The following is a 25,481-nucleotide window of genomic DNA, read 5'->3' as shown; positions in this document are numbered from 1 at the left end:
TAAGTACTTGTTGCTTCGTTTTTATTTTTATTACCGCCTAGTCCATAAAATGTGCCTAGTATTGAGAGACTGTGGAAATCTTTATGTGAGAATCTGAATGTGCCCAGGGAACAGATCCCTCTAGCAGTGTTCTACCTCAGACATAGATATCTTGGGGATTGTGTAACATAAAAACCAGAGTAATGCTGACTTAGGTGTAGTTTGCCTCCATTTTTTTGGATAGGAGACTGCCTTGGACCAGAGACTTATGACTGTCTTCTAAAGCCCTGATGGTTTCTCTGTCCTTCCCTTTCCCCAAGAATTTGTGTTCTGGCCTTCTCCATTCACACAGACTTTCTCATCAGCCCTGTCTTACCCCACAGTCACCCCACAGTGTAGCCACAGAAACAGAAGCACTTTCTTTTGTTTTGGACGTGCTGCTTGGTTTCATTTTGTGCTCACCATCTCTTCAGGTTCAAGAGGCCAAGAGCTACACACTTCCTGTTGGCTTTGTTGTTTTTAAAGCTCTGTCACTTTGCACCTCAACTTCTGTCTTTAACAATTTTTTCTTGTTTGAAATCCATTCCATATCTCCAATCATCCTGCTTATCCCTGTCAGTACCTTCTCTTGATCTGCTCTATCCTTTTTCCTTTCTTTCTTTTTTTAATGAGAGTAGACAAGCAACACACAGTGTCCTGGTGTGAATGCCCCATGCACACAGTGGTACGCCCTATTTTTGCAGGCTGATTCTTTGGTTAAACAAACTGATTGTGGACATTCCAATAGCAGTGCAGCACATTGTACACACTCTCCAGCAGCTTAGAGTTAATTGCTGCTAGCAAGTGCTGTGAACTTGCAGGCTGGGTTCCTCTTGGCAGGAGTTGAAAGTGAATTGTGGTGTTCCAAAGAACGTTCAAGCCCCGTGTTTAAAAGGCATCCTGCCACTTCCATGGGTGAGTGTATTGCAGACACTGCCTTCAGCCCTCATCTTGCTGGCCTTCCTGCCAGAGGAGGGTTAAGTCTGAAATGGAAAACATGCTGCAGAGGACTGGTGTGATTCAGCACGTGGTTGTAGTCTGATTCTAAAGCTGAGTTCTCAGCATGGTATTTAGAGAGCTGTGGCTCAGTGGCTGCCTGCAGTCACTGTTTCACGTTGAGATGCTGAATCCTCAATGGATATCAAAGATCTCTGGCACTTGGGGCATTAACCATGGTACCATAGGATTAAGATTGTGGGTAACTGCAGCTGGGTTATTTCAATGGTCTCTGTGCTTTTCAGTAGCGCAAAACACTTGGTTCTTCTCCAAAATGCTCTCTTCAATATCAAGCAAGCCTAACCCAAATTAGCTTGGATTGCTTGTAAGCTGAGTTTGCCAGCCTGGACAGTGAGCATGGATCACAGCAGTGTGGTGGGATGTCAGAGCAGGGTGAAATTGCAGACCTAGGGGTGCTTTTCTCAGTGAAAGGTTATAGTATCAACATGGATCAAGTTATGGCCAAGTATTGATGCCATGTTAATATCCAGCAAATCATTATTGGTATCCTTGCAGTTGATTTTTGCTTTGTAGCACAAATAGGTGTTTGTAGGGAAAACTCTTTGTTTCATAATATTTTTAAAGGGGGTGTGAGTGCATGCAAGCATCCCCGGCCAGCCCCTGGCTTTGAGTGGTGAGGAGAATTCCAGGAACTCCAGGAAACTGATGTCACTGCATTGTGTTTGCTTGTTTTCTTTTGACTGTACTAATGTTTAATTTTAACTTAACCCTCAGAGGGGTATTTTTAGTAAAACTGTTTCTTCACTCCTTCTGTCCCATGTTGGGAGGGGAACAGATTGTGTCTCCTTGTTTTTTTCCAGTAGTCAGCTCTTTCTGCCTCCCCTCTGAAGAGCTGTGATGATTGACTGAGAGCTTGAGCACTCAGCAGCATGTGTTACCCTGTCTGTGCTTGGAGTGCCTGAACCTGGTGTTTGTTCTGTCCCCACATCTCTTGATTTGATCATTGATCCAGGCTGAAAGGAAGCAGATCTGCCTGGACAAAAGGGCTTCATTCTGATAAAAGATTAGTATCTCTTCCAAATCTGTGGTATCACTGTGGCTGTCCCAGGGGGCAGCTGCTTCTTTAGGGAATGATCAGGATCCTGTTCTTCAGTGAATATCTGTTGGGAGAGCCTGGCTTTTCTACAAGTTATTAACACTTTAGTTTGGAAGGGCTTTGTCAACACTCCAGAGAATCACAGCCCTGCAAGGAATGGGTTTCTCCCTTTGGTTTTTTCTTTGTTTGTTTTTTTATAACAAGAGATCATACTTGAAATTCAGACGCTACAGCTGGAGAGGCAAAAACTGAGCTGCTTGCTCTGCTGATCCTGAATAAAGGAATAAATTCTTTTATCTATTTTTATTTATGTATTTATTAAAAAGAAAAAGCAAGAAATACAGCTCTGCAGAGCATGGATTTATTGGAGAAATTTTCTTTCTTCCATATCTTTGTCCTGAGTTTTGGCTGCTGTCTCTGTGGTTTGCTGTTTGTGTACTTCTGCAGACAAATAACAAAATCAGAAAACTGTTTCATCCTATTCCACTTCTAGCCCGTGTGTTACAATAATTGCTTGGGTGCCAAACACAAAAAGAATCACTGTGGTTTTAGTTTGTCATTGTTTCATGTATGAAAATGGCTTTCAGTTGTAATTATCTGCACATTATAAGAAGTGTGTATGTGAAGAAGCTATGGAAAAGTGACAGCAGAATAATTAAATTCACACCAGCTCCTCATGTGAATACTAAGACATCAAGAGTGTCTTCTGTGGTTTAGAATTACCCACTTCCAAAGCTTGGAGCAGGAAATTTTCATTCATTTTCCTGCACAAATAGGTTTCTGCTCTTTGAAAGGCTGGGCAAGAAATGCCTTTATCTCTGGCAAAGGGAGATCTGTAAGTATGGGCTCATCAACATTTTATACCTTGCACTACCTGAAAGCTTTCCCTTCTGCTGTGCTTCTGAACAGCATCACCCATGAGTGCCCAGGACTACTGGGGGGCACTGAAAGGGTTACCAGGGGCTGTACAAGGCTGGTATATGGGACAGGAGTGAGCTTGGGTTCCCTATTTCAAGGGTTTGTTGTTGCTGGATATTTCTGCTGCCTTTTTCTGCCCCAGCTCCCTCATTCTGTAATTCACTTTTAAAAGAAACCAGTCTGGGTTGTGCTGAGCTCAGCACTGCAGCCATTTGCAGAGACACCACAAGGAGTAGCAGCACTTCTCAGTTTACAGGCTGGACTGTGGTAGGAAATGCTCATTCCTTACACTGACAAATTGCTTCTGCACCCAAGGTATTGCCCACTGAGCAAACAGGGGTTGTATCACTGCTTGCTCTCCATCCCTGTGTCTATGTGGGGGAAGCTATCCAACCAGTCACCTTTTTCAATGTTTTTTCATACAGTATTTGGTGCAGTGCTATGATGAGTGTCAGCATTTGTTTGTCAGTTATTGGGCATTTCACCAGTAAGAGGATTGTTTATGCCAGTTTTACTGAATTCTAGTTCCAGCTGTGAGCTTCAATTTGCATCTTTTCATACCATTTGAACTGCTTGTTTTGCTATGTAAATCTTCTGTGTATTGGTTTGCTTTCTTGTTTACTGTTTCTCTGCTCCTAGAAGACATTTGTAATCCTGGGATTTGGCTGTGCATCCTGCTGTTCTGGCTCTGAATCCCTCAATTCTGGACAGCACAGGACAGGGAGAGACAGAGAAAGGGAACTTCAGCTTCCCAGACTCATCCCTCCCCTCCCATCCTTCCAGGCCAGGTTGGATGGGGCTTAGAAAAACCTGGGCCAGTGGGAGGTGTGCCTGCCCATGGCAGGGGGCTGAACAAGGTGATCTTTAAGGGCTCTTCCAGTCCAAACCATTCTTTGATTCTTCCAACCCTAAAAATCAAGGGCGTGTGATCCCTAGACAAGCCTTTCTAATTAGTTCTCATCTTGTAGCACTCATTTCTGTGTGCCTGAGTGATGTTGCAAATTATAGCCCCCTTTTATGTGTTTGTAGCGTTTTATCACCTTTCACAGCCTGTGGTGCTCAGTCACCGTTCCTGTAATGCCATCTTGTGGTGGCCCTGCCACCCTGAATGTGCCTTTTCCAGCCAGAACTGAGGCTGGGCTGCCTCTGTGTAGGCAGTGAGTGCAGCTCCCCTTTGCTGGGTGTGGGGTGAATCGAGGAAACGCCTGGCTCCAGCTGTTTGGTGTCAGGGAAAGGCTTGTGGAGCTCAGATGTGGTGTCAGGGACCTTCATGGCAGATCCCTGCTCTGGGTGCTTTAGCTCTGTAGAAGTGTCTGTTAGAAGGATTGATTAACTATGATCTGTGTTACAAGGAGATTGGTGTGTTGTTCCTTAACAAGTCATACTAACAAACTATCCCTTTACCTAAATATTCATCCCTCATACACTGTATGTTGTTTGAAGTTTGAAGTGCTTCTCTAAACACAAAGGAGTTGTTTAATACTTTGAAACACTGCTCTGTCGTGATGGCAGGAAGTGTATATGGCAGGGAGTGTCAGGATTTTGTAGAAATTCCAATTTTATCTCTGGTGGATTTTTTTCTCAATCTGTCTGGGCTTTGGATAAGCCACAGGGGCAAAAGTAAGGCCATTGCATCTGCTTCTCCATGAGCAGAGAGCTTTACTGTACCTTCGAGAGTAACAACTGCATGCCTTGCTAATAAATGAAATAACAACTGTATTTATTTTTGATTTTTTTTTTGCCTCTCCAGTGTTCCCAACTCCTGCCCAGCCAGTCCACGTGGTGCTGGATCCTCAGGGTATCGTTTTGTTCACAACATTACCTCGGATCTGCAGCTGGCAGCAGAGTATGCGGCGAAGGCAGCCTCAGAGCAGCAGGCAGACGCATCCGGCGGGGACAGCCCAAAGGTTCACACAAACATTACTTACCCAGCACTGCTCCTTGGGAGGATTATTAAAGCCTGGGGCTTTATTGCTAGTCCTGGTTAGAGTTTAAAGGGGTTTGAGAACACTCTGGCCATAAGGGTGCTGTGTACAGTGTCCTGCAGGGGGTGGAGGTCATTCCTTCCAGCTGTGCTTGGCTTAGTGGTAGTCTCTGTTTGCTTAGCTGCCTAAAATGTATTCAAATCACTCACTAAAGTGTTTAGGCAAGAATAATATTTTTGCTTATTTGATAAATCAAGATCCCATAAAGAGGCACATAAAATTCAGCATCTCATTTTCTTCTTTTAATTAATGGTATTTTGCAAAACACAGTTGGAGAAAGCAGAAGCAGGGGAAGAAACCAGATCCTTGTCATGAGAAGTCTGTAGTCAGACTTTAAAACAAACATGAAGGCCTGTCAAGTAGGCGTTAAATGAGGAGAGTGGCAAGTGGAATCTAGATTAAAAACATAACTTGGTTAGAGTGATAAAATGTAATTTTGGTGAGCTGATCTTCAGATCAAAGTTAAAAGTTCCATATCCAAAACCACCTGATTTGGGATTGGTGGAGGTGGAGGAGCACACTACTAGATGGCTTTTTTTGTAGAGTTAATTCTCCCTTGAGACAAGAAGGGTTGTTCTTGATGGAGTAATGTGAAGAGTTGGAAATACGAGATCTAGCAAACAAATTAAAGTTCCTAGAATGAAACAAATCCTGCTGGAGAAGGGAAGGGATGGGGTCAGGTTTCATGTTGGGCTTGTTGCTGGGAGGAGGGCTGATAACATAGAGCCTCAAACCTTTCTAGCAGAGTGGAGCTGCAGCTGGGCAGAACTGAAGGCTTTAATTCATGAGCACAGAAAGCAGTGAATGTACCTGTACTCTGTTTCTTGATTCCAATTGCCTGTCTTGACCCCTTTCCTTGTGCTGGTGCGAGCATGTGTGGGACAGTCAGTGGGGAATGGAATCAGATTGAAGTTGGGGTTTATGTGTGTTTGTGGGGAGATGGAAGGAGATACTTTGATCTGACTCAGCCCTGTAGCTCTGTTTGAACACAAATGCTTGTGCAAAATGGGGTGGTGGCAGCATAAAACAGCAGTGGGAGAGCTGATGCTCTCTTAGCTGCCCTGCTGCTCTCTTGGCATCAGTGAAAATTACAGCCCAATGTGCTTTTTAAATTTGGGTTGTGGTACTGCAGCATAGGAATTCTTTGTTAGTAACTAAATTTTTGTTTGGTTTTTTTTCTTGCTTAGGATGAATCCAAGCCACCCTATTCTTATGCTCAGCTAATTGTGCAGGCTATATCTTCAGCACAGGACAGGCAATTAACACTAAGTGGGATCTATGCCCACATTACCAAGCATTATCCATATTACAGGACTGCTGACAAAGGCTGGCAGGTGAGTTCTTGACACTGACAAGCTTTTAAACTACTTTGACATGGCTTATCTGCTTTGAAATGCATTTATTAAAGATTTGGTGCACTGGGAATAGAGCTGCTTTGACTGTTCCCAGAGTGAATTTGTTTAACACAAGCTGACTAGTTCATTTGTGGGTGATTAGTTTTGTTGGGGTTTTTTTTGAATACTTTGTAGGGCAATGCAGTGTGTTACTGCTGGGCTCTCTGGTTCCTCTTTTCATGCTGTAGTCATGTGTCTTTCATTTTGTATTTTATTTCCCTGCATCCTTGCTATCAGTCACTCCTCTGCCCAGATACTTGCTTAATCCTTCCCCTCATCTTTGACATGATTTCTCCAAGCAGAGGATATCCAGCCTAAAACTGAGGCTCCAGTTTTTAATCATAGCACCTTAAATCATTGCAGATGTTTTGTTTTCCCAGTGTATCAGCTACACTGCCTAAGTCACAGTCTGTAAGTTCTGAATTTGAGTGGGAACTTGGGAAACTTGGGAGTCCATGGACTCTTTGTGGTACTCAAGGAAACCTGACCAGCTTCAGAGGAGAGTTTGGATGTAGTTAACACATGCTAAATCAAACTTCAGTGTTCACTTGAGGGCTGCTTCCAAAGGTTCAAGAACCTCAACTCCACCTGCTTTCAGACTTTTTCTTGGCATCACACCTCTGCCATGGGTGTTGCCATTTGAATGTAATACACTAATACAGCTGCAAAGGCTCTTGCAGCTGCTGATTTCACTGTGTGCAACTGGCAGGAGCAGCACTGCTTGGTGCACTTTGAGTGCAGTTGGAATAAATACATTTCTGCCTCCCTGGCTTTTCCCTGCAGTTCTAATTAATTGTGGAATTCACTTCCTGCCCTAACCTGCTCAGCAGAGCTGTGCTTTGTGAACCACTTGCTGCATCTTCCTTCAGAGAGCTGCATTTCAGCAGGGAGTGGAGTTGCCTTTTTCTCTCCCCTCCAGTGGCATTGTGAGGCTTCACCAGTGAAGAGATTGTCTAAACCTTGTAGAGAAGCTTAGATTTTGTTTTGAAAGTGGAAGAGGGATGAGTTTGTGCACACAGAGGCTTGCTGAGCCCTTCCCCAGCCCAAAAGGCAGCTCTACACCCTGTAAGAGATGGGCTGTTACAATGGAAAGGATAAACAGTCTTGTCATCATCCAGAGAGCTGCAGAGTGCCACAGAGCTCATGGATTCCTCCCAGAGCTGGCTGAGGGCATGTTGGCTGCCTTGCATTGTGATTACTGTGAGATGCAGTGTCCTCTAGGGCATGTTTGGGCACCCTGGTAATCGTTTGGCAGGTGAGCAGTTAGCACAGGCTCAGGCAACTTTTTCCACTTGCCAAGAATAAAGCCTGTCTTTTGAGAGAGTTCTGATGTGGTTTACAGTGATTTCCCCCTGCCTCAGCAAAAGCTCTGCTTTCATGGCTTTCCACAGAGAAGTCACTGCTCTGGCTCCAGATGTATTTAAGTAATGGTTGATACCAAGCAAACCCATCTTTCAGCTTGGTCAGGAGAAATTCTGACACTTTCCCCCAGGTTTATCCTGCTGTTCTCCTGTGACTGGAGCTGTGTGAGTTGAGTGACTTGTTTCTACCTTCAACACTGATTCTGGCAGTGTGGATTTATTTTTCCAAGCTGTGTGGTGCAACTCATTTGTCTTTGTTACTTCGTGGCAAAATAATCAGCTCATTCCTGTGCTTCCTGCAGAATTCCATTCGGCACAACCTCTCCTTGAACCGTTACTTTATTAAAGTCCCACGCTCCCAAGAGGAGCCTGGAAAAGGCTCCTTTTGGAGGATTGACCCTGCCTCTGAAGCCAAACTTGTAGAACAAGCATTTAGAAAAAGAAGGCAAAGAGGAGTGTCCTGCTTCCGAACACCTTTTGGGCCTCTCTCCTCCAGGTAACTTCAATTTCCTCTCATCTCTCTGCCAAACTCATTACAAAGAAAATAAACTAAAACTTCTCCTGAAGTACAGTGAGCATACTTTGCTTCTGTTTATAGTTTGAGAGGTGATATAGTTAGTCCTGAGGCATAATCTGAAAATTGTTCTGACTTCTTAAGTGTTTAAAAAAAAAAATCCAGAAGCAAACTACAAAAATGCATCAAATAACGTATCTGTTTTGGCATCATTTCAAAGAAATTCAAAGCAGTTATCACTGGAGTGAGTGTTTTCAGATGCCAATCTCTGATTTCAGGAAAGCTGTGTTTAGATGTGGATTAGATCATAGTGGGAATAACTTCTGTGGTATTTAAAACAGTCTCCTATAGGGAGATCAGGTTGATGGTGGTTGTCAGCAGTGGAGCAGCAGGAGTTCTGTGTGGCTGCTCCAGTCAGCTCCACTGCCTTGTGCACTGACAGCTTCTTTGAGCCCTGTAGCTGTGAGAAGACTTGGAATTCAGCACTAGCTGTAGCAATTTCATGGAACATTCCTCCCACACCTCCTATTTTCCCTGTTAAAATGTGGGGGAAACAGGAGGAGAATTTTTCAGCTTTTTATTCTGATTTGTCAATAAAGAAATGTACAATTCCTCACGTGTTTGGGACCAGAAGTGGGAACCAAGTGGTTGGGAAGGGAGGCAACAGGGAGAAGGGGAAGCAGCTGCTCTGCAAGCATATGCAGGGCCAGACATTTGCCTCTGCTTGCATCTCTCTTCTTCTCCCTGTCACTCTCAAACTCTGACACAGGTTCTTTGAGAATGACTTAAAGTTATCAAACTGATCTGGGTGTGCAGCATTTGGGGATTCTCTGTCAGCAGTGGGTCTAACAATGAAATCTGAAGGGTCCAGTTTTCTTCAGCAAGGAATAACACAACAGTATTTGGAGCTGGAGTGTTTGTGGGGTGCCTGTGTACCTTTCAGCTCTTCCCAGCAGGACTGCAGTGGGTGGTGTGGAGGAAAGGCTGTCCTTCCTAGAGAATCCTCTGCTGGACATAACTCTGGGTCTCTGCTGCTGTCTCGTGGTCAAAATACATCTGCACTTGCCAACGCTGTGTTTTGGTGTTTCAGGAGTGCTCCTGCCTCCCCTACTCACCCTGGCCTGCTGTCCCCTCACTCTAGTGGCCTACAGACTCCAGAGTGCCTGTCACGGGAGGGCTCACCCATTCCACACGATCACGACTTTGGCTCAAAGTTGGCCTCAGTTCCAGAGTATCGCTATTCCCAGAGCGCGCCCGGTGAGTAGCTCCTGTTCCAGAGCCTGCTGGTCACTTGCCCCACATGCCAGGCTGAGGACACCACAGAAAGGCTTCTGCACTGTTTTTTTGGAGGATCCAGGACTCTCCTTCCACTTTGCTGTTAGAGACTCATGGTACAAGTACAACTTCAAACCATTTTCCTGATTCCTCTTTGGACAGCTGATCTCACCTTGAGCTAGGTGGCTGTAAAGATCTGACAGCAGGGTAGCCATGGCAACACACAGCTCACTTCTCTCATTTACCAGCCTCTGGATAAGATCAGCTTGGCTACACCAAGCTCTGGTGCTGTGGCCAGGACCTGGTAAATATCTGATTGTCAGCTGTGCTGACCTGGGGTGTAGGGTGAGGTTGGAAGGCAAAGCTCATCAAAGAAAGCTTGATTTGAGGTATTTTCTTATGTTTATTATGGCTTTTATTCACAGAAATGCGCTCAGGTGACAAGTAGGGTTTTTGTACATTAGTGAAGAGGGAGAAAAGGGTGGTATTTTTGAAGATTTGATTTTTTTGTTTGTTTGTTTCTACCTCCATTCCTGCTAATGCTGCAGCACTGAGTAGACTGGAAGTACACAGATTAAATAAATGGGGATCTTTTCACCTCTCCTGTTAACGTGTGCTTCTCTTTTCTGTTCAGGATCTCCAGTGAGTGCCCAGCCAGTGATTATGGCTGTTCCTCCCCGACCATCCACCCTGGTGGCCAAGCCAGTGGCCTACATGCCAGCATCCATAGTGACCTCCCAGCAGCCCTCGTGCCACGCAATCCACGTCGTTCAGCAAGCCCCCACTGTCACCATGGTCCGAGTGGTGACCTCCTCTGCAAACTCTGCAAATGGCTACATCCTCACAAACCAGGGCACAGCAGGAGGAGCTCATGAAGCTGCAGGAGCAGTGTTGGACTTAGCTGCTGACCACCGAGGTAGCGTTCACCTCCCTTGCTACTCTGCTAATAAGTCTTGAAGGTTTTCACTCACTGGGCACTGAGCCATTAAAAAAGATGTTTCTCCAGGTAAAGCTTAAACCAAATGAGAGCTCATCCATTTTTTGTCTCCACCAGAGAGCAGAACAACTGTGTTCCCTTGTCTTCTGGGGAACAAAACTAACAGCCTTCAGAGCCTGAGAAATGTGCAGTGCTTAAAATTTGCTTATTACCATAGAATCACAGAATGATCTGGATTGGAGGGTACTTTGAAGATCATCTCATTTCAATCCCCCTGCCATGGGCAGGGACGCCTTCCACTCTCCCAGGGTGTTCCAAGCCCCATCCAGCCTGGCCTTGGACGCTTCAGGGATGGAGCAGCCACAGCTTCTCTGGGCAGCCTGTGCCAGGGCCTCACCACCTCCACATGAAAGAATTTCTTCCTAATATCTCATCTATACCTGGTGTTTCAGTTTGAAGCCATTCCCCTTTGTCCTATACATGCTTTTTTAATCATCCCCAATACCAGTATTATCTCTGTGTATTGGCTATGAAGGCATGTGCATTTTCCAGCCAAAAGAGAGAGCCTGGGAAAGGCTGCAACTCTGCTTCAGGATGGTTTTGTAAATAAGTGATTGAGCCCTTCTTTTCTGCAGGCCTGGATTCCTAGAGGAAAGCGTGTGCTTCTGGAAGTGCAGGCAGTGCCCCATTAAAGCAATCTTCAAAAACCAGTTAGAACAAAGCCCTTTTTTTGTCCCAAAGCTGGAAATTCCAGCCTTGGGGGATTTCGTAAGTTAAATATTCTCTTGCTGTGATCTAGACAACACCTTGTCTGCTCCCCATTTCAGAAGGTCTTAGTGCTACAAGGTCAGTGTCTGTTGTAGCAGCAGCAAGGCTGGTTTCTCTGGCTGCTTTTATGTGGGCAGAGGGACAATGGTCCTTCTCTCTAAGGGAAGGCAAAAATGACAAAGAGCTTCCCCTCTTGCAGCAGCAGGACCCCTGGCATTTTTAGTTCAGCACTGGTTATCTTGCTTGAGTTTCACTTGCATTCTGTAGAAATTCCTGTCTGGATCCCATGCATGTTCCTGAAGCACCAACAGTTGCAGCTGCCTGTCACCTGCTCCCTTCTTTCATTCACTGGTTCTTGCTGTTGCCTGTTCTTTCCCTACTTGTCTCACTTGTATAATTTTCCAGTCTTTGCTGCATTTTCCTTCCTGAGCTCCTTACTTTCCTTGCCTGTTCTCTCCCCATTGCCATCAGCTTGCCTGCAGGTTTCACCTCAGTGCTGATGTCACTTCTAACTCCACTCTTGTTGTGTGCACGTGTTCAAATGGGAGAGGCCTTCTTTTCCTACAGGACTAATGAGATTGTGCTTCCTGCCCTCTGTCCTTTGGGACCCACAGAGCCCCTGGAAGAGTGGTTCCTCTCCTTTCCTGCTGCCTGACAGGATGCTGTCCTGTATCTGTGGCATACCTGCTGAATTAACCCCTTACTTATCCTGGGAAGTGAGAAAAGTGCTTTAGTGCTCTCAAGCAGTTCCCTCTGTCCAGAAACTCTGCTCTCCTTTTTATTTTTACTCCATCCTGTTTTTAATCTGTACTTCCACAGCAAAAGCAGGCATTTGTGGGAAGACCTCCTTGTAAATCAGCCTCCATGCAGGCCTGACAGCAAGCTGCTGCAGACTTTTGGCTCCAGGCATTGTTTAAGATCTTAATGCCTTCTCCTGCTGTGTGGTATTGAAAGTCAGGCTGGTTTGTTTGAAATTGCAAAGTAAGCTATGAGATTTGCAGTGCTTGCTGTCCATATCACAGCTGTGATGTGCCAGTAAGGGAGGTGATGCCTTTTTAGGGCAGAAGGTCAAATTGATGTGTTTGATTTTTTTCAATTTTTCTTGTGGCTTATGCTGTAGGAAAAACGTTTTTAATATTGAGAGAGTAAATGTAGAATAGAGAATATTTTAATGTTTCCAAATACTCATCTCTGACCTTCTGTGGTGCTGAGGTATTGTAATCCTGGGGTGTGTATCCCTGCTAATTAATTCTCATTAATCCCTGGGTTAATGAGAATAAAACCTGCCTCTAAGCCAGGGCAGTGACTGATCCTTGTTCTTTCTGCCTTTCCGCAGGCATGGACGAGAAGCCGACGATCGCGTTTGCCACCATCCCCACGGCCAGCCGTGTCATCCAGACAGTGGCCAGCCAGATGGCCCAGGGTGTCCCTGGTCAGACTGTCACCATCCTGCAGCAGGCAGCCCCCGTGGCCCTGGGGCAGCACCAGCTCCCAGTGCGGGCAGTGACCCAGAACGGCAAACACGCCGTGCCCACCAACAGCATCGCCGGCAGCGCCTACGGTGGGTCTGCTCCCTGCCAGCCCCTGCCAGCCCCTGCCTGCCCCTGCCCCCTGCTCCCAGCCCCTGCTCCCTGCTAGCCCCTGCTCCCTGCCAGCCCCTGACTGCCCCTGACTGCCCCTGCTCCCCGCCGCCCCTGCCTGCCCCTGCTCCCCCAGCCCCTGCTCCCCGCCGCCCCTGACTGCCCCTGTTCCCCTGCCTGCCCCTGCTCCCCCAGCCCACAGCCAGGCTGTAAAGCTGCAAGGTTTTCTCCTCTTGTTTCTGTGTGTCAAGTTATTCCATGTGTCCAGCTCAAAGATAATTGCAGTTCTTCCACTTCTAGAGCTGTAAATCAGTGGGAGGTTCCCTTCCCTTCCGTCCACCTCTGCTGCCTTTCCTGAGGGAAAAGCACTGCTCTCAGTCCTTCCTTTGCCCTTGGCTATGCAGTTATTAGTACTGAGACTCTCTACCTCTTGAGGTTACTTGTTGAAAGTGTTAGTGATTCTTGTGGAGAGCCTGTTCTCGTTTATTTTCTTCTGATCAACAGCCTTGGCTTGCAGCGTGCCAAATAATAAAATTTCCATGGTGCTCTTTAGATCTTGTGAAACATGACTCGGTAAAGTAAAAAGAAAATAACATACTTTCCCATATTACAGTCTTAAAGCTTGAGAGAAACAAGATCTATTTCACCAGGTGAATGAATGTAGGATTTTTGTATACACAGGATGTGTTCTAGTCATTTGTCAAGCATGGTTTTTTGAAATTCCATACAAACCATGTCTTGGCAGCCTCCTCTTGCTTGCTCAGCACCTCAGATTTTATTCAGTTGGGATGGGAATATCCAGGTTTCTTATGGCTTTTTTCTCTGAGAGGCCAAGCACTTCTGTTGCCTGAGGGTGGTGCTTTTGGGAGTTTGAAATGAAGGGCACTGCTGGGCTTTGGAGGCCTTTCATGAAGGTAGGAATATTTCTACAGAATTTTTTGCCGTATTTCTTCACAGTTATCACCTGGCATGCTCTTCAATTGCAAGAATCTCATTGGAACTATGAAAAAAATACAGTGATAAGGTTTTTCTCCAATTATTAGACGATATTAATAGATCAGATAGGTCAAGCTTCTGCTAACCAGCATTAGCGTTTGTCTAATATACAATCAGGCGGTTTTTTATTTAACATTTTTATGTTAAAATATTTTAATCTCACCAGACTTTTTATCTCTCACCAAATGGGAAATATTCCAGTTGCATCTGAGTTTTTTTGTAAGTGGCAGTAAATTTTCTAGTTCACAAAACAAAGCCTGAGTATCTTGACTCTCATCTGTACTAAGTTAAGTTCTCTTCAATTGCATGATTTATGTTCTCTAAGTCACTAAGCTGTAATTGTTGACTGCCCTCATCTATATACCCTATTTTTTTCCCTTCATCCTCTTGATACTCTACAGCTTTCTTCTCATGCCTTGGTAGAAGTTATTGGGCTTTGAGGGCCTTTGTTCTGTTGGCTTGGTTTATTTATCCTAGGGCTCCTTTTTCATGCATTTAGCAGTGAACACAGCACTGATGTTCAGTCATTCCATCCTTTGCAAATGAGTCTGGAGGGCAGAGGATGTGCTGTTTCCTGAGTCCCCTTTGGCTTCCTCTCTGATTGATGCAGAGTCCAAAAACTGCATGTGTTTTGTTTTCCAAGCAGTGGTGTGTGCCAAAGTCAGTGTGTAAGCACATTCTCTGTCTGGAACTAGGAATTGTAGACATTTTTACAGAGGGTTGCTACTTAAATAATGTTTTTTCTTACCACTTTTATTAATGGGAGGGTGAGACCTTGTGTCAGTAATGCAATAGAAGATTGGAAGCCAGAAATTCCTTTGTTCTGACCCCAGTTCTGATGGGAACACATGTGGTTGTCTGGGGTAAGCTTTTTCCTGCCCCTTTTACAAGTGGGACGTCAGTACACTCAATATTTGGATTCTATTTCCCAGCAGCCTGGTTTGTTCTTCCTGTGTGAGCAGGGGTCAAGAGAGACTCTAAACCTCCAAATACAAAGCCCAGCACATGGATGTTGGAGTTCATGAGAAATTCTCTGGCCACCTACAATCAGAACTACCTCTCAAAGAGATGTGTTGTAATTTTAGCTAGAGCTTGATCCTCCCCTGAATACTTAGCTAGAAATGCTTTGTTTGATAGTGCAGGGAAGGCAGGAAGTTCTCCTGTGAGAGGAGTTGTTGCTGGTTTGGTAAACTTGAAAAGCTGAGGTTGTGGAGGGAGAGGGAGCGACAAGGCAAGCCAGGCTTTCAAAATGCACTGGGAAGCAACACTTGACCTTGTGCCAGCTGTTGTATTGAACAGTGGGATTTTCTTTTCTTGCATTGCCTGGAATAGCAAACACTTGTTCTGCTTCACCCCACTAATTGTGCTTCTCTTTCTTATCTTCCCTGCCAGCTCTCACAAACCCTCTGCAGCTCCTTGCAGCCCAGGCCAGCTCGTCCACCCCTGTTGTGGTGAGCCGGGTGTGCGAGGCAGGGACCGAAGAGACGGCGGCAGCAGCAGCAGCCTCCAACAGCGAGCCCGAGGTGAAGAGAGCACGGCTGGAGGAGCCCGGTGCAGCAGGGCCAGCCCAGGCTGCTGTCATCACAGCCACAGTGCCACAGGGACAGGCAACCAGTGAATGAAGAAGCGGTGGGAGGAGCTGGAGCGATGGCGGGGTGGGCATGGGAGGGCAGGAGCCCTAAAGCAGCTTTCACAGGAAACCAACCACAACTGTAACAGTTCAAAACACAGCTGATAAAGAGCTCTTTTTAAAGGCAGATTTTTTTCAATGGGAGGACAACAGCTGTTATAATCACAAGGTGCCAAAAAGAATGGAAAATCCCTCCCAAGAACCCATATCTGGAACTCTGTTCTGTCTCTACTTATGGGATGTTTTTACCTTTTTTTTTTCCTTTTTTTTTTTGTTTTTTGTTTTTTAAGATTCAAAAAAAAATACAGACAACTGATTGTATGACTGCTGGGATATTTTTAACTATCTTTTCCCCTTTTGGCTCCAAGGGGATGGGATTTGCAGCTCAGAATCTAAAGGAATGTAATACAAATACAATCTGCTCCCTGGAAGGAAAACTCCTCACGTTCTATGCCTTAATACCACGCTTCTGAGAGCTTTGAACCATAGGACCATTTTAAAAAGGTCACCTAAGGCAATCAAATGCTGAAAGATGGGTGCAGTATCTCACAACAACATTAAAGAAACATGGTACCAAGCTTAAAAAAAAAAAAGGCAAATGATTCTGTTTTTTTAAAATAGAAAATTCTGAATATAAATGTTTATTTATGTGGGGATTCAGGAGGAAGAGTTACTGGGCTCAGCCACCTGGATTTTCAGATGGAATTTCTTTCCATTCCCTCTGAGGGAGAATAGGATGACAGAGGAACTGTATTAACTTGGTTCCTGTAAAGATGTTAAAAACAAAGGGGTTTGTATCTTAACAAATAATTTCTAACAATTATTCATCACTTGCTCTGGACAACAGCCAAAGTATCTTGATGCCTGAGGATCCCATGGGGAAGGGTCTCTCCAGGAGGCTCTGTGTGCATTTGATTGATCACAGCTTGTGTGAAGCACCAGCTTTTGTTGAAATTAGCACTGCAGGTGAAGGCATGGCCACTGTCTTTGTGAACTTGAGAAAATACTGGTTGATGTTCTGCACTAAAGCTGTCACCTTCACCTCTTGGTGGTGGTGTGGTCCTTAGCTTGATGGACCCTGGTCAGGAGGTCAGAGCTGACCCTCTTTGATGGCTAACAGCAAAATTCTTGTGTTTCTCTTTGGAGAGGGTAGTTTAGGGCTTGGATGAGAGGCAGCAAAGGTCATACCGTGGTTCATTCAAATTCTGGCAGAGTGTATTAAACCAAGGCAAAAGACTTCTCTTTTATTTTCCATGTGGCAAAACTCACTGGAGCTCTTAAAACAGTTTTACCAAAATTGATTTGGAGGTTTGCTTTCATTGCTTGGCTCCCTGTCCCATCTCTCCTGCCTTGAGGACCGTTTGGGTTGGCCAGTAGGAGGAGGCCTTTCCTCACGCTGTGTTCCCGTCTCCTCACATAGAACAAGGATGTCTTTCAAGGAAGGCAGATTTGACTTGTGACATCTTATGCCTGGCAAAGAAATCCACCCCTGCCTGTAGCCTCCAGCAAACCCCTTTGGCTTCACACCCTTTGCAGTCCCCTTGGCTAACATGTCTTCTGGCAGCACAGCAGAGATTTTTTAATTTAGCAAATGTTAAAGCTTTGGTAATGGCAAGAGAGACTTAAGAGGGGTGGGCTGTGCCTCTGGTGGGTTATCCCCCATCTGTACTGATTTGCTGTCCTGTGAATAGGCAGACAGGCAAACCCCACTGCAGAAACATTGCGAAAAGCCCTCCCCAGTGTGCAGTAAATGATACTGTCAGCATATCCATGGGGATTAGGGGCAAGGCACGGCCCTTTGGTGCCTGCTGGAATCTGGGGAGAAAATCCACAAGGTAACAGCTGGCATCACTTGTTCCCTTCTAGGTTTCCTTTGTCTTTGCCAAATCCTATTCAATAACCAAGTCCCACCACTTGAATAAAATCCAGACATGTTTAATTCTCAAGTCCATTATTTTGTGAGAAATATTGCTGAAAGAAAGAAAGAATTTCTTGCTCTCATGATTTGCGGTTACTTTCTGCGGAGAGAGGCACATAAAATATTCATGACAGATCATTTATCTCAGCTGGGCTTTCAGAATTCAGGTGTGTGCCCTTAGTGACAAGTTATTAGATGGGATTTTAGTACTTTGAAATGGTTTTGTGAAGGAGGATTGTTAGAGACCACAAAGTAATTGAAGCAGGCTGGCCTCCAGCTGTCCCTTCTCCCGCTAGGAAGGCGAGGTGTGGCGCAGCGGAAAAGCACAGAGATTAGCTCTGTTTTCTGTAGCCTTTTCAAAGCCAGGAGTCAATAAAATGAACTTCTAGGCAGAAGGCACAAGTGAGAGTGCAGCACAGTGTCTGTGATGAATCATTACTTTCGGGTGACTGCTGGTTTAGGTACAGGCACGCCTCTGAAACAGCCGCGGGGCTCGGGAGCACTCCGGAAGCACAGGACTCCTTGGGTTTCCAGAATGTTGGGTGAGTCAGAGCAAGATGAAAAACCAACAGAAAACTGCTCAGGATGTGGAGCTGCCAAGATTCTGTGGATTTTTCTTTGCTGATGCTTTTCTCTTGAAGAGTCTAAATAATTAAGCCCTGAATTTTGTAAACTAATCCAGCACTAGGACATCAGCTGAGTGACAATGTTTTCATCCACCATAAAGCTGCTGCTTTGTAGATACCTCTTGAAAGTCCATCCTCACGTTGCATGTGTAGATCTGCCTCCTGAGTATTTAGAACAGAATAACACTTTCTGTCTCTTGTTTTTGTGGCTCACAATGCCTGCTGGTTCAAATGGGAGTTGAGGATAAGCAAATGTCTTTGTTCTGTTCACCTTTTCTGCTTGAGATGTCTGGAGCTTGTCAGTTCACCCTGTCAGGGGGTTTTTGCTTTATCAGTCTGTTGCATCCCTCTGCTACTGTAGGAAGCAGTCCTGCTATTTGCAGATTTTTTGTAGGTTTGGCTAAACATTGCCTGGTACCAGGTAAAATAACTTTTCTTGCTAAATCGTGTTGAGAGCTGTGGAAAAGTGTGGTCCTCATCCAGAACATGTGAGATGAAGACATCTTCTTTCAGGCCTCCAGATGAATTCTTTCAGCACTGATCAGTCTGGATGACAGCACCATTCTTTCTACATACCAGTCCTGATTCTCCAGGCTGCAGAGGTGTGATGGTAGAATTAAGTCTTCAACGAGGAAGAAAATGTTTACCTTAATGGTTATATGCAGTACTCAGATTATTTTAAATTTATGATCTGACTTGTTTTTATTGTCTAAAAAGTTGCATCTCATCTTTGATTACATTAACTAAAGGTTTGAGGGGAAGTGAAGGTGGAGGCTTCACTGCATTTTCTGCTCTCTGTGTAATGAAGATCAAGGCATATTGAATATTTAAACTGCAATAACTTGGACCTGGGAAAACTGTAAAGGCAAGTTCTTCATGTGTGAATTCACTTTCCACCATTCCCTATTGATTTTTTTTTCACCTTAGGCAATGACATTGATTAATTTTACTTTGATCACAGTTAGTTCATAGCAACTTTCTTTGCCCCAGTTTGCAAGAGTTGAATGCAGTTATTCTTTGTTCTATTCCACTGGAATTCCATGTTGTTTGTCTTGACCTTGGCTCTTATGATACAGAAAGCTTTTTAGAGAAAGATCAATTTAATCTGATTTAGTGATAGCACAGTGCTGAGCACAAAATTGAAGTTCATGATTAGCTCATATATTCTTTTCAACTCTTCTTCCTTCCCATATTCCTCCCTTCCCCATACCATTAACACTGTCCCCTGTAGCATATCCAGTCATTTTTATCCACTGACAGGAGCAGCACCTTGCATTAAGCTCTGCCTGAGGACTCAAGGATGAAAATACCTGTGGAATGCATGGAGCTGCAGAACAGGTTGAGAAAGGTCATTTTGGTCACCCTGTATGAATTTTCATGCTGTGTTGTAGACATGTTACTGTTGGGCAGAGCTTATTCAGGAGAATGTTTTCAGAGACATGTTAAAGCTTTGTAAGGAAAGAAATAACAGCTCAAGCTCTTACAGTGCTTCTGCCATCAATGTCATGGTCTAGCATCAGATTTTGGGGGGAGTAAACTTGATCTTGCATGTTTGGTCTTTTGTACTGACTTAGAATTGTCATTCAGAGTTAATTTCTACTTTTTTTATATCTTTTTTCAGTAGAGAAATGCCCACAATGGAGCACAGAAGGCTAGGGACCTGTATCCAAGCATCTGACCTGAACTCCTTGCAGTGTGGTGTGGAACATTTCTCCCTGCCTGCTGGGGATGTTCTGTTGGTGTTGGAGCTTTTCATCTGTGTCAGCAAGGGGGTATTTGTTTGGTGTCACTGGTGTGTGCTAGTGTGTAAGTGAATGTCAAAATGTAGGGTGAAAGAGAAGCGTTTCCCTGGATTTGGGGATCTTGGATTTCACCTGGTGGTAGTTCTGTACCTCTCCTTAGAGAATCCACTCTCACCACACAAGGTGAAAACTTCTCAGCAACATAAGAAGAATTTCCCATGCAGCTGCATTTGTTCCTGGCCTCTGAGGAGAACCCAGCTCTGCCTCCTTTGCATGTTGCAAATAGGAACTTGCAGATTCCAGTAAGATTTTTCCAATTTGCTTCCTTCTCTTGAGGCTGAACCAGCCTGGTTGTCTTGGTCTCTTTTTGTCCATCAGGTGGAATTGCCGCAGGAGGTCACTGTGAGTCTTGTGCTGGGCAGCCCAAAGGCAGAGGCAGTGCTGCAGACATGATCTGGGAATGCTGGATGGGTTGGGAGAGGAATCCCTTCCCTTGGCCTGGCAGCCCCACTTTTGCCAGTACAGCCCAGTACCTGTTTGGTCTCTTGCTGCAGGACAAGTGTAAGGAACAAATCACAGAGTGAACTGGATTGCATTTGTGCAGATGCAACCATGTTGTCTTTATCTTCCAAGGAACAGTCCTAGCTTGGGTCTTTTTGAGCAGGAAGCAGCACTGAAGGATCCTGATCACTTTTAAAGATACCTGTGCTTAATCTTATCAAGTGATAGTTTCAATCCAGTGTGGAAATTACCGTGAGTTTCTACCTGCTGCAAAATCTTTGAGGCTTTTTTTAAGTCCTGCTGCTAATAAGTGTTGGACTAGGGCATTAAGAATGAACCTCTAAAGGAACAGGATTTGCTTCATAATTTTGCCCTTGCTGCACGCTGAGTTGTTGAGCTTGCAGATGCCATCCTGCAGCAAATGATCTGTCTTCTCTTGCCAGCCAGTCTCTTGGGCAGCTCCTGTTTCTGCTCTTCATCAGTTTTTCCCCTCTATTTGTAGTTACATCTGTCAACTCCAGAGTCCTTTCATCCAACTCCTCGTTTAATTCCATTGCTTGAAGGTCTGCATCTGGCTAGGATTCTCGTGTTAGGTTGCAGTTACATGAGTAAACAATCTGTTGTAGAACTTTTTGTGTCCTTCTGGGTGAAAAATGATGCCCAAGCTGCTGCTACTATAGCATTACACTACTGCTGGAAAGTGTAGCTTCCACAGGAGCCAGCTGTGCTGCAGAAAACAACAGGTACACTACAAGGTCATGGGGCTGCTGGAGTGATGCCTTCTTGCATGTTGATCTGATCAAAACGTGCCTGGGGAATCTCTCTCTGGGCTGGGATGTGTTAGCTCACACCTCTCTCTGCTGTTTGCAGGTCAGTGCACGTGTTTGTGCATGCATTTTGGGGGGATTCCCATGCCAGAACCAGCACTGGGAATTCTGTGAGCTTTCTCTGTTTTAGGGTGTCTTTCATGGGGCAGCAATACACCAGGGAGCATTTTACTTTGGCCTGAGCAAGACATTTTGAAAAATAGTTGGTTTTCTTGGAGCACTATATTTAAATTCCGAATTTTGAATCAATTTGTGACGTTTGTATTTATATGTTTGGAAAATTCTTTTGATACCTTTTCAATTTACCAACACTGAATTAAAACCTTTCAGAATGTATGGTTGGTCCTCTCCTTATGTGTCACTTTAAGTTTCAGAGCATGAGGGTAGTTGTGCCAAATCTACCCCTTTGTTCTCAAGACAGAAAAACAAACATTGACAATTTATGGGTGGCAGCTAAGGAAGAAACCCTTTAAATATTTTTTTTCAGAGAATATTAAATTAGATCTGTGTAAACATAAAATTTATATTTATTAATGTGTGAGTGTGTGAGCGTGTGTGTCAATATAGATATATAAATGGTCCATGACTATTTCTTTCTCTTGAATGGTACTTACACAGACTTTTATACAGTGTGTTGGTAATTCCTGCACCAGGCACTGACTCTGAAAGAATGATAAACCTATTTTTGTAATGAATGTGAGCAGCCAGTGGAAGCAGCTTTACTTCAGTGATTGCTTTCATTCCTCTCACAGAGCAGAAGAGGCAGCTTGGTACTTGCATCTTCCTTGTGTAGGATCCCTGCTTCTGCCTTTGTCCTGCTTGCAGCAGCCCCAGCCCACGCTGCTTTTCTGGCAAGAAACCCCTCCCAAATGGCACTAATGAAAGCTGGAATCCTTCCTTGTCTGCAGTTCTCTCTAGATGCAGTATCAGGGAGTTCTTTACAGATTCTGCTCTGTCAGTAATGGGACCTGATTTCTAACAGAGGAGATTGATGGGGGACCCGCGAGGATGCTGTAAGGCTGAGGAATTCCTCTCTGTCAGGTGGCTAAGCTAACACTGGGGCACTAGGAAATTGTTTCTTTTCCTCTGTGGTGAGATTATTTTCCTTTTGTCATGCTTCTGTCTCTTTTTGGGGTGAGGTGTGTCTATATCCCCTTAAAAACAAGCACAGAAGAGTTTTTCTAATGTTTCAATTCACAGGGAGTAAATTTTACTGAACTGGCCAAAGTTCAGTTGTGATTTAATTCCACAGGGATCACTAAATTCACAGAAGGGTGTATTTTGAACCACTTGGATCTTTTCAGAATAAAAGCAAGTGATATTTGACTTCCTAATCCTAATTGCTCTTCCAGAAATTCTCTGTGAGGATCTGAGTGAAAGCTTCCCCTCAGCAATCCCTGCCTGGTGATGGGGCTTCAGTTCTTCAGGGAGGACAGGGCTGGTGATAGGAGCAGTGAAAGGAAGCAGCTTTCCTCCTCATCCAGCAGAAAACAGCCCCTGTGAAGCCCAGACTTCCCCAATATTTGGCTGTGTCTGCTGCCAGGCTGTGCTGTGATCTGGACCTCTCTGTCCTGCTCCTACCCCACCTCGCTTCCACCTAAAGCAGTCTGAGACAGAGCCTTCCTTAAAGCTAAGGGCAATGGTGAGGAGAAATGTCTGCTAGCTGAAGAAAAATGAGATTTAAATGGAGCAGAAAAAGTGAGAATCCCTTCTGTTTCACTGTCTTGCTGCTAAAAGTCTGGTGCAGAACATCCTGATGTTCTGCTGATTTATATGCTGCTCTTGGGAGGTGGGCAGGCTGCTAAGTTGGCTCTGTAGCAATTGAATTACTGTAAACCTAAACTTGCTTAATCTCTCTTTTTTTTTCTCCCTCAAATGGGCTTGAAGTAGAGGGAACCAGAGTATTGTTTGTAAGATCATTTTGCTTTAATAGAAAACAGAATGTAAAAAAAAAAAAAAAAAGAAAAAAAAAGAAAAAAAAAAGTAAAACCAAACTCATTCAAATATAGTGATACAGAAAATGGCTTTAAAACATGAAAATCTTACAAGACCATGTGTTGTGTTGGGTTCTGGACATGCTGTTTGTGCTGAGGGGGCTGGCCTTGCCCAGCCTGCCAGCCAACCTCCACGTAGCCAAAAAGAGCATTTTGAGAGTCTGTAGCTATCCAAAGGACTGTTATCCAAAGGACTGTTAAAAGCTGTTTAGGGATAAATCAAAAGCTGTGTGTGAGCAACGGATGGTAAAGCTGGAAATTCACATCCAACCCTGAATAATTGCTCTAATAAAAAAATTCAGAAAAATCCAACTCTCCCCCTGTTCTGCAGATGCTCATTCCCCCCGAGTCCCTGGGGAAGGCTGAGAGGAGAACCTGAAATACCTCAGTGGCTTCACAGAAGGGTTTGCTACAGAGATCTGGGCCAGCCTTACCCCTTTCACCTCCGTTTGGCACTTATTTTATAAAATAAGAAGGTGATGGAAAGGGGAAACTAAAGCCATGCTTGCATTTCAGTTCCTGGTGTTGCCTGTGCAAGACACCTCCAGCCAGATGTTTTGGGGTTTGTGGGGTTGTTTTGTTTTGGTTTTTTTTTTTTTTTTTTTACAGCTGATATCAAAAGTTGTTTTGGGGTTTTTTTGTGACTTGTTTTCGTTATCAGTGCTTTTTAAAAAGCAGATGTGTATCCCAAGGGGCAGTGGATGTGAAGCTCAAGTTCTTTCTCTGGCCATGTTGCTGCTCCTGTGAGGTGCTGGAGGCAGCCCTGGCTCCCAGCAGGGTGTGGGATCCTGCATTTCCACTTCAGATGGGATACAGTGGTTTTGTTTGTTTGTTTTTTTAATATAGAGCCATACATTTTTTAAGTAATTTGAGATCTGAATGTGATTTCTAATGTATCGAGAACGTTAATATTTTAAAGCTATAACAAAGGTTTAAATTTCTACTTTTTTTTTTTTTTTTTCATTTATTTTAACTGTTCTGTTACCTTAATTTGATGTATGTGGTTGGGGAATGTTGCTTCTCCTCTTAGCATTTGTTTCTATAACCAGAAATAAAATTATATATGAAAGAGAAAATGCCCTGAAATTGCTTTGCTGTTTTTGGGTGCCAGATTTGGCTCCTTGCAGTGTAACATCCCAGGGGGGTTGAGTTTCCTGTAGCAGTGAGGGGACTGTGTTTAATATTTTTTCCTTTTTTTTCCTGTAGGAAGGAAGTGTGTATGTGCACACCTTGCAGTGTTTGGAGTTCAGACTCCCCACTTTTGATCCCTTGTCAGTTATTTGGGCAGCTGTTGGCTCACAGCAGAGTGAACATATGGACTTGTGTGTTTGAGATCTGTGATGCTTCTCCTGGGGCTTGTAAAGGATTCCTCCAGCTCCAGCTTTTGTTTTGTCATGAAGTGAAACATTGTTATTTTGAAAGTTAAATTATTCCAGTGTGTTCCCCTGTAATTTATAATAATTGTTTTCATTTAAGCCTGTGAGATCAGAAAACAATACTTTATCTGTCTTGTAGTTGGACTTTTCCTCCTTTTTCTTCCTAACGCAGCTGCAATTTAAGTTCTGGGTTTATTTTGACTAAACATTCTTAGCTCCAAAATTAAATAGTGATATCTTTTAAGGCCTCAATTGGTATAAAGTAGCTGTAATTCATAGAATTTTAGAACCATTGAATGGTTGGGGTTGGAAAGAACATTAAAAATCAGCTTGTTCCAATCCTTGCCGTGGGCAGGGACTCCTTCCACTATCCCAGGCTGCTCCAAGCTCTGTCCAGCCTGGTCTTGGACACTTCAAGGGATCCAGGGGCAGCCACAGCTTCTCTGGGAATCTCAGCAATGGCCTCATCACCCTCACAGGGAAGAATTTCTCCCCAGTATCCCATCTAACCCTGCCCTCTCCGTTTGAAGCCATTCCCCTTTGTCTTGTCACTCCATGCCCTTGTAAAAAGTTTCTCTCTTTCTTGTAGTCTCCCTTCAGTTACTACAGGAAGGATTAGTTTTAATTGACTAACTAATTAAAAAATTAATAACACAGTAGACAGTGAGCAAATGTATTAATCCAGAGCCCTTTCTGGGGGTGTATTTTAACATTATCCTGCCTTTGCCTCCCCACGTGCTGCTCTCTGCTGGCTGATTGCCCAGGCATGGTGCTAATGAACCTTAATGCCAGGAGAGCACAGGGCAGGGAATTACCAAAGGCAAAGTGCCAAATCCCATCCCCTGGCATCTCCTCCTTGCAGGGCAGTGCTCAGCGAGGTGCTGGCAGCTCCAGCTGCGTTGGCAGTCGGGAGAGAAGGTCCTGATGGATTTTTAACTTCTGGGAGTGCTGAAGACTGAGCAGCTGGTTTAACATCTCATACTGTTTTGGAAAGCTCTGTTTTATGGACAGGTTGCAGGAAAGGCTGATACATTTATTGTTTTACCATCCCACCTGCAGAAGCCCCAG

General features: G+C 44.4%; 1 protein-coding gene across 1 annotated transcript in view; it reads left to right on the top strand.

Annotated features, from left to right (window-relative positions):
* Window positions 1-23,037, top strand: part of FOXK1 (forkhead box K1) — a 55,475-nt gene extending 32,438 nt beyond the window's left edge. The window contains exons 3-9 of the mRNA XM_074552885.1: window positions 4,740-4,896; window positions 6,162-6,308; window positions 8,032-8,225; window positions 9,334-9,500; window positions 10,153-10,434; window positions 12,560-12,784; window positions 15,192-23,037. Coding sequence (XP_074408986.1) covers window positions 4,740-4,896; window positions 6,162-6,308; window positions 8,032-8,225; window positions 9,334-9,500; window positions 10,153-10,434; window positions 12,560-12,784; window positions 15,192-15,421 — 1,402 coding nt within the window. The 3' untranslated portion in view covers window positions 15,422-23,037. The remainder of the gene's footprint in view (window positions 1-4,739; window positions 4,897-6,161; window positions 6,309-8,031; window positions 8,226-9,333; window positions 9,501-10,152; window positions 10,435-12,559; window positions 12,785-15,191) is intronic.
* Window positions 23,038-25,481: the final 2,444 nt, after the last annotated feature.

This window comes from Zonotrichia albicollis, chromosome 16 (assembly GCF_047830755.1).
Source record: "Zonotrichia albicollis isolate bZonAlb1 chromosome 16, bZonAlb1.hap1, whole genome shotgun sequence".
NCBI classification, from domain to species: Eukaryota; Metazoa; Chordata; class Aves; order Passeriformes; family Passerellidae; genus Zonotrichia; species Zonotrichia albicollis.
The sequence above is the reverse complement of the archived record's forward strand: the minus strand, read 5'-3'. Positions and strand labels throughout refer to the sequence as shown.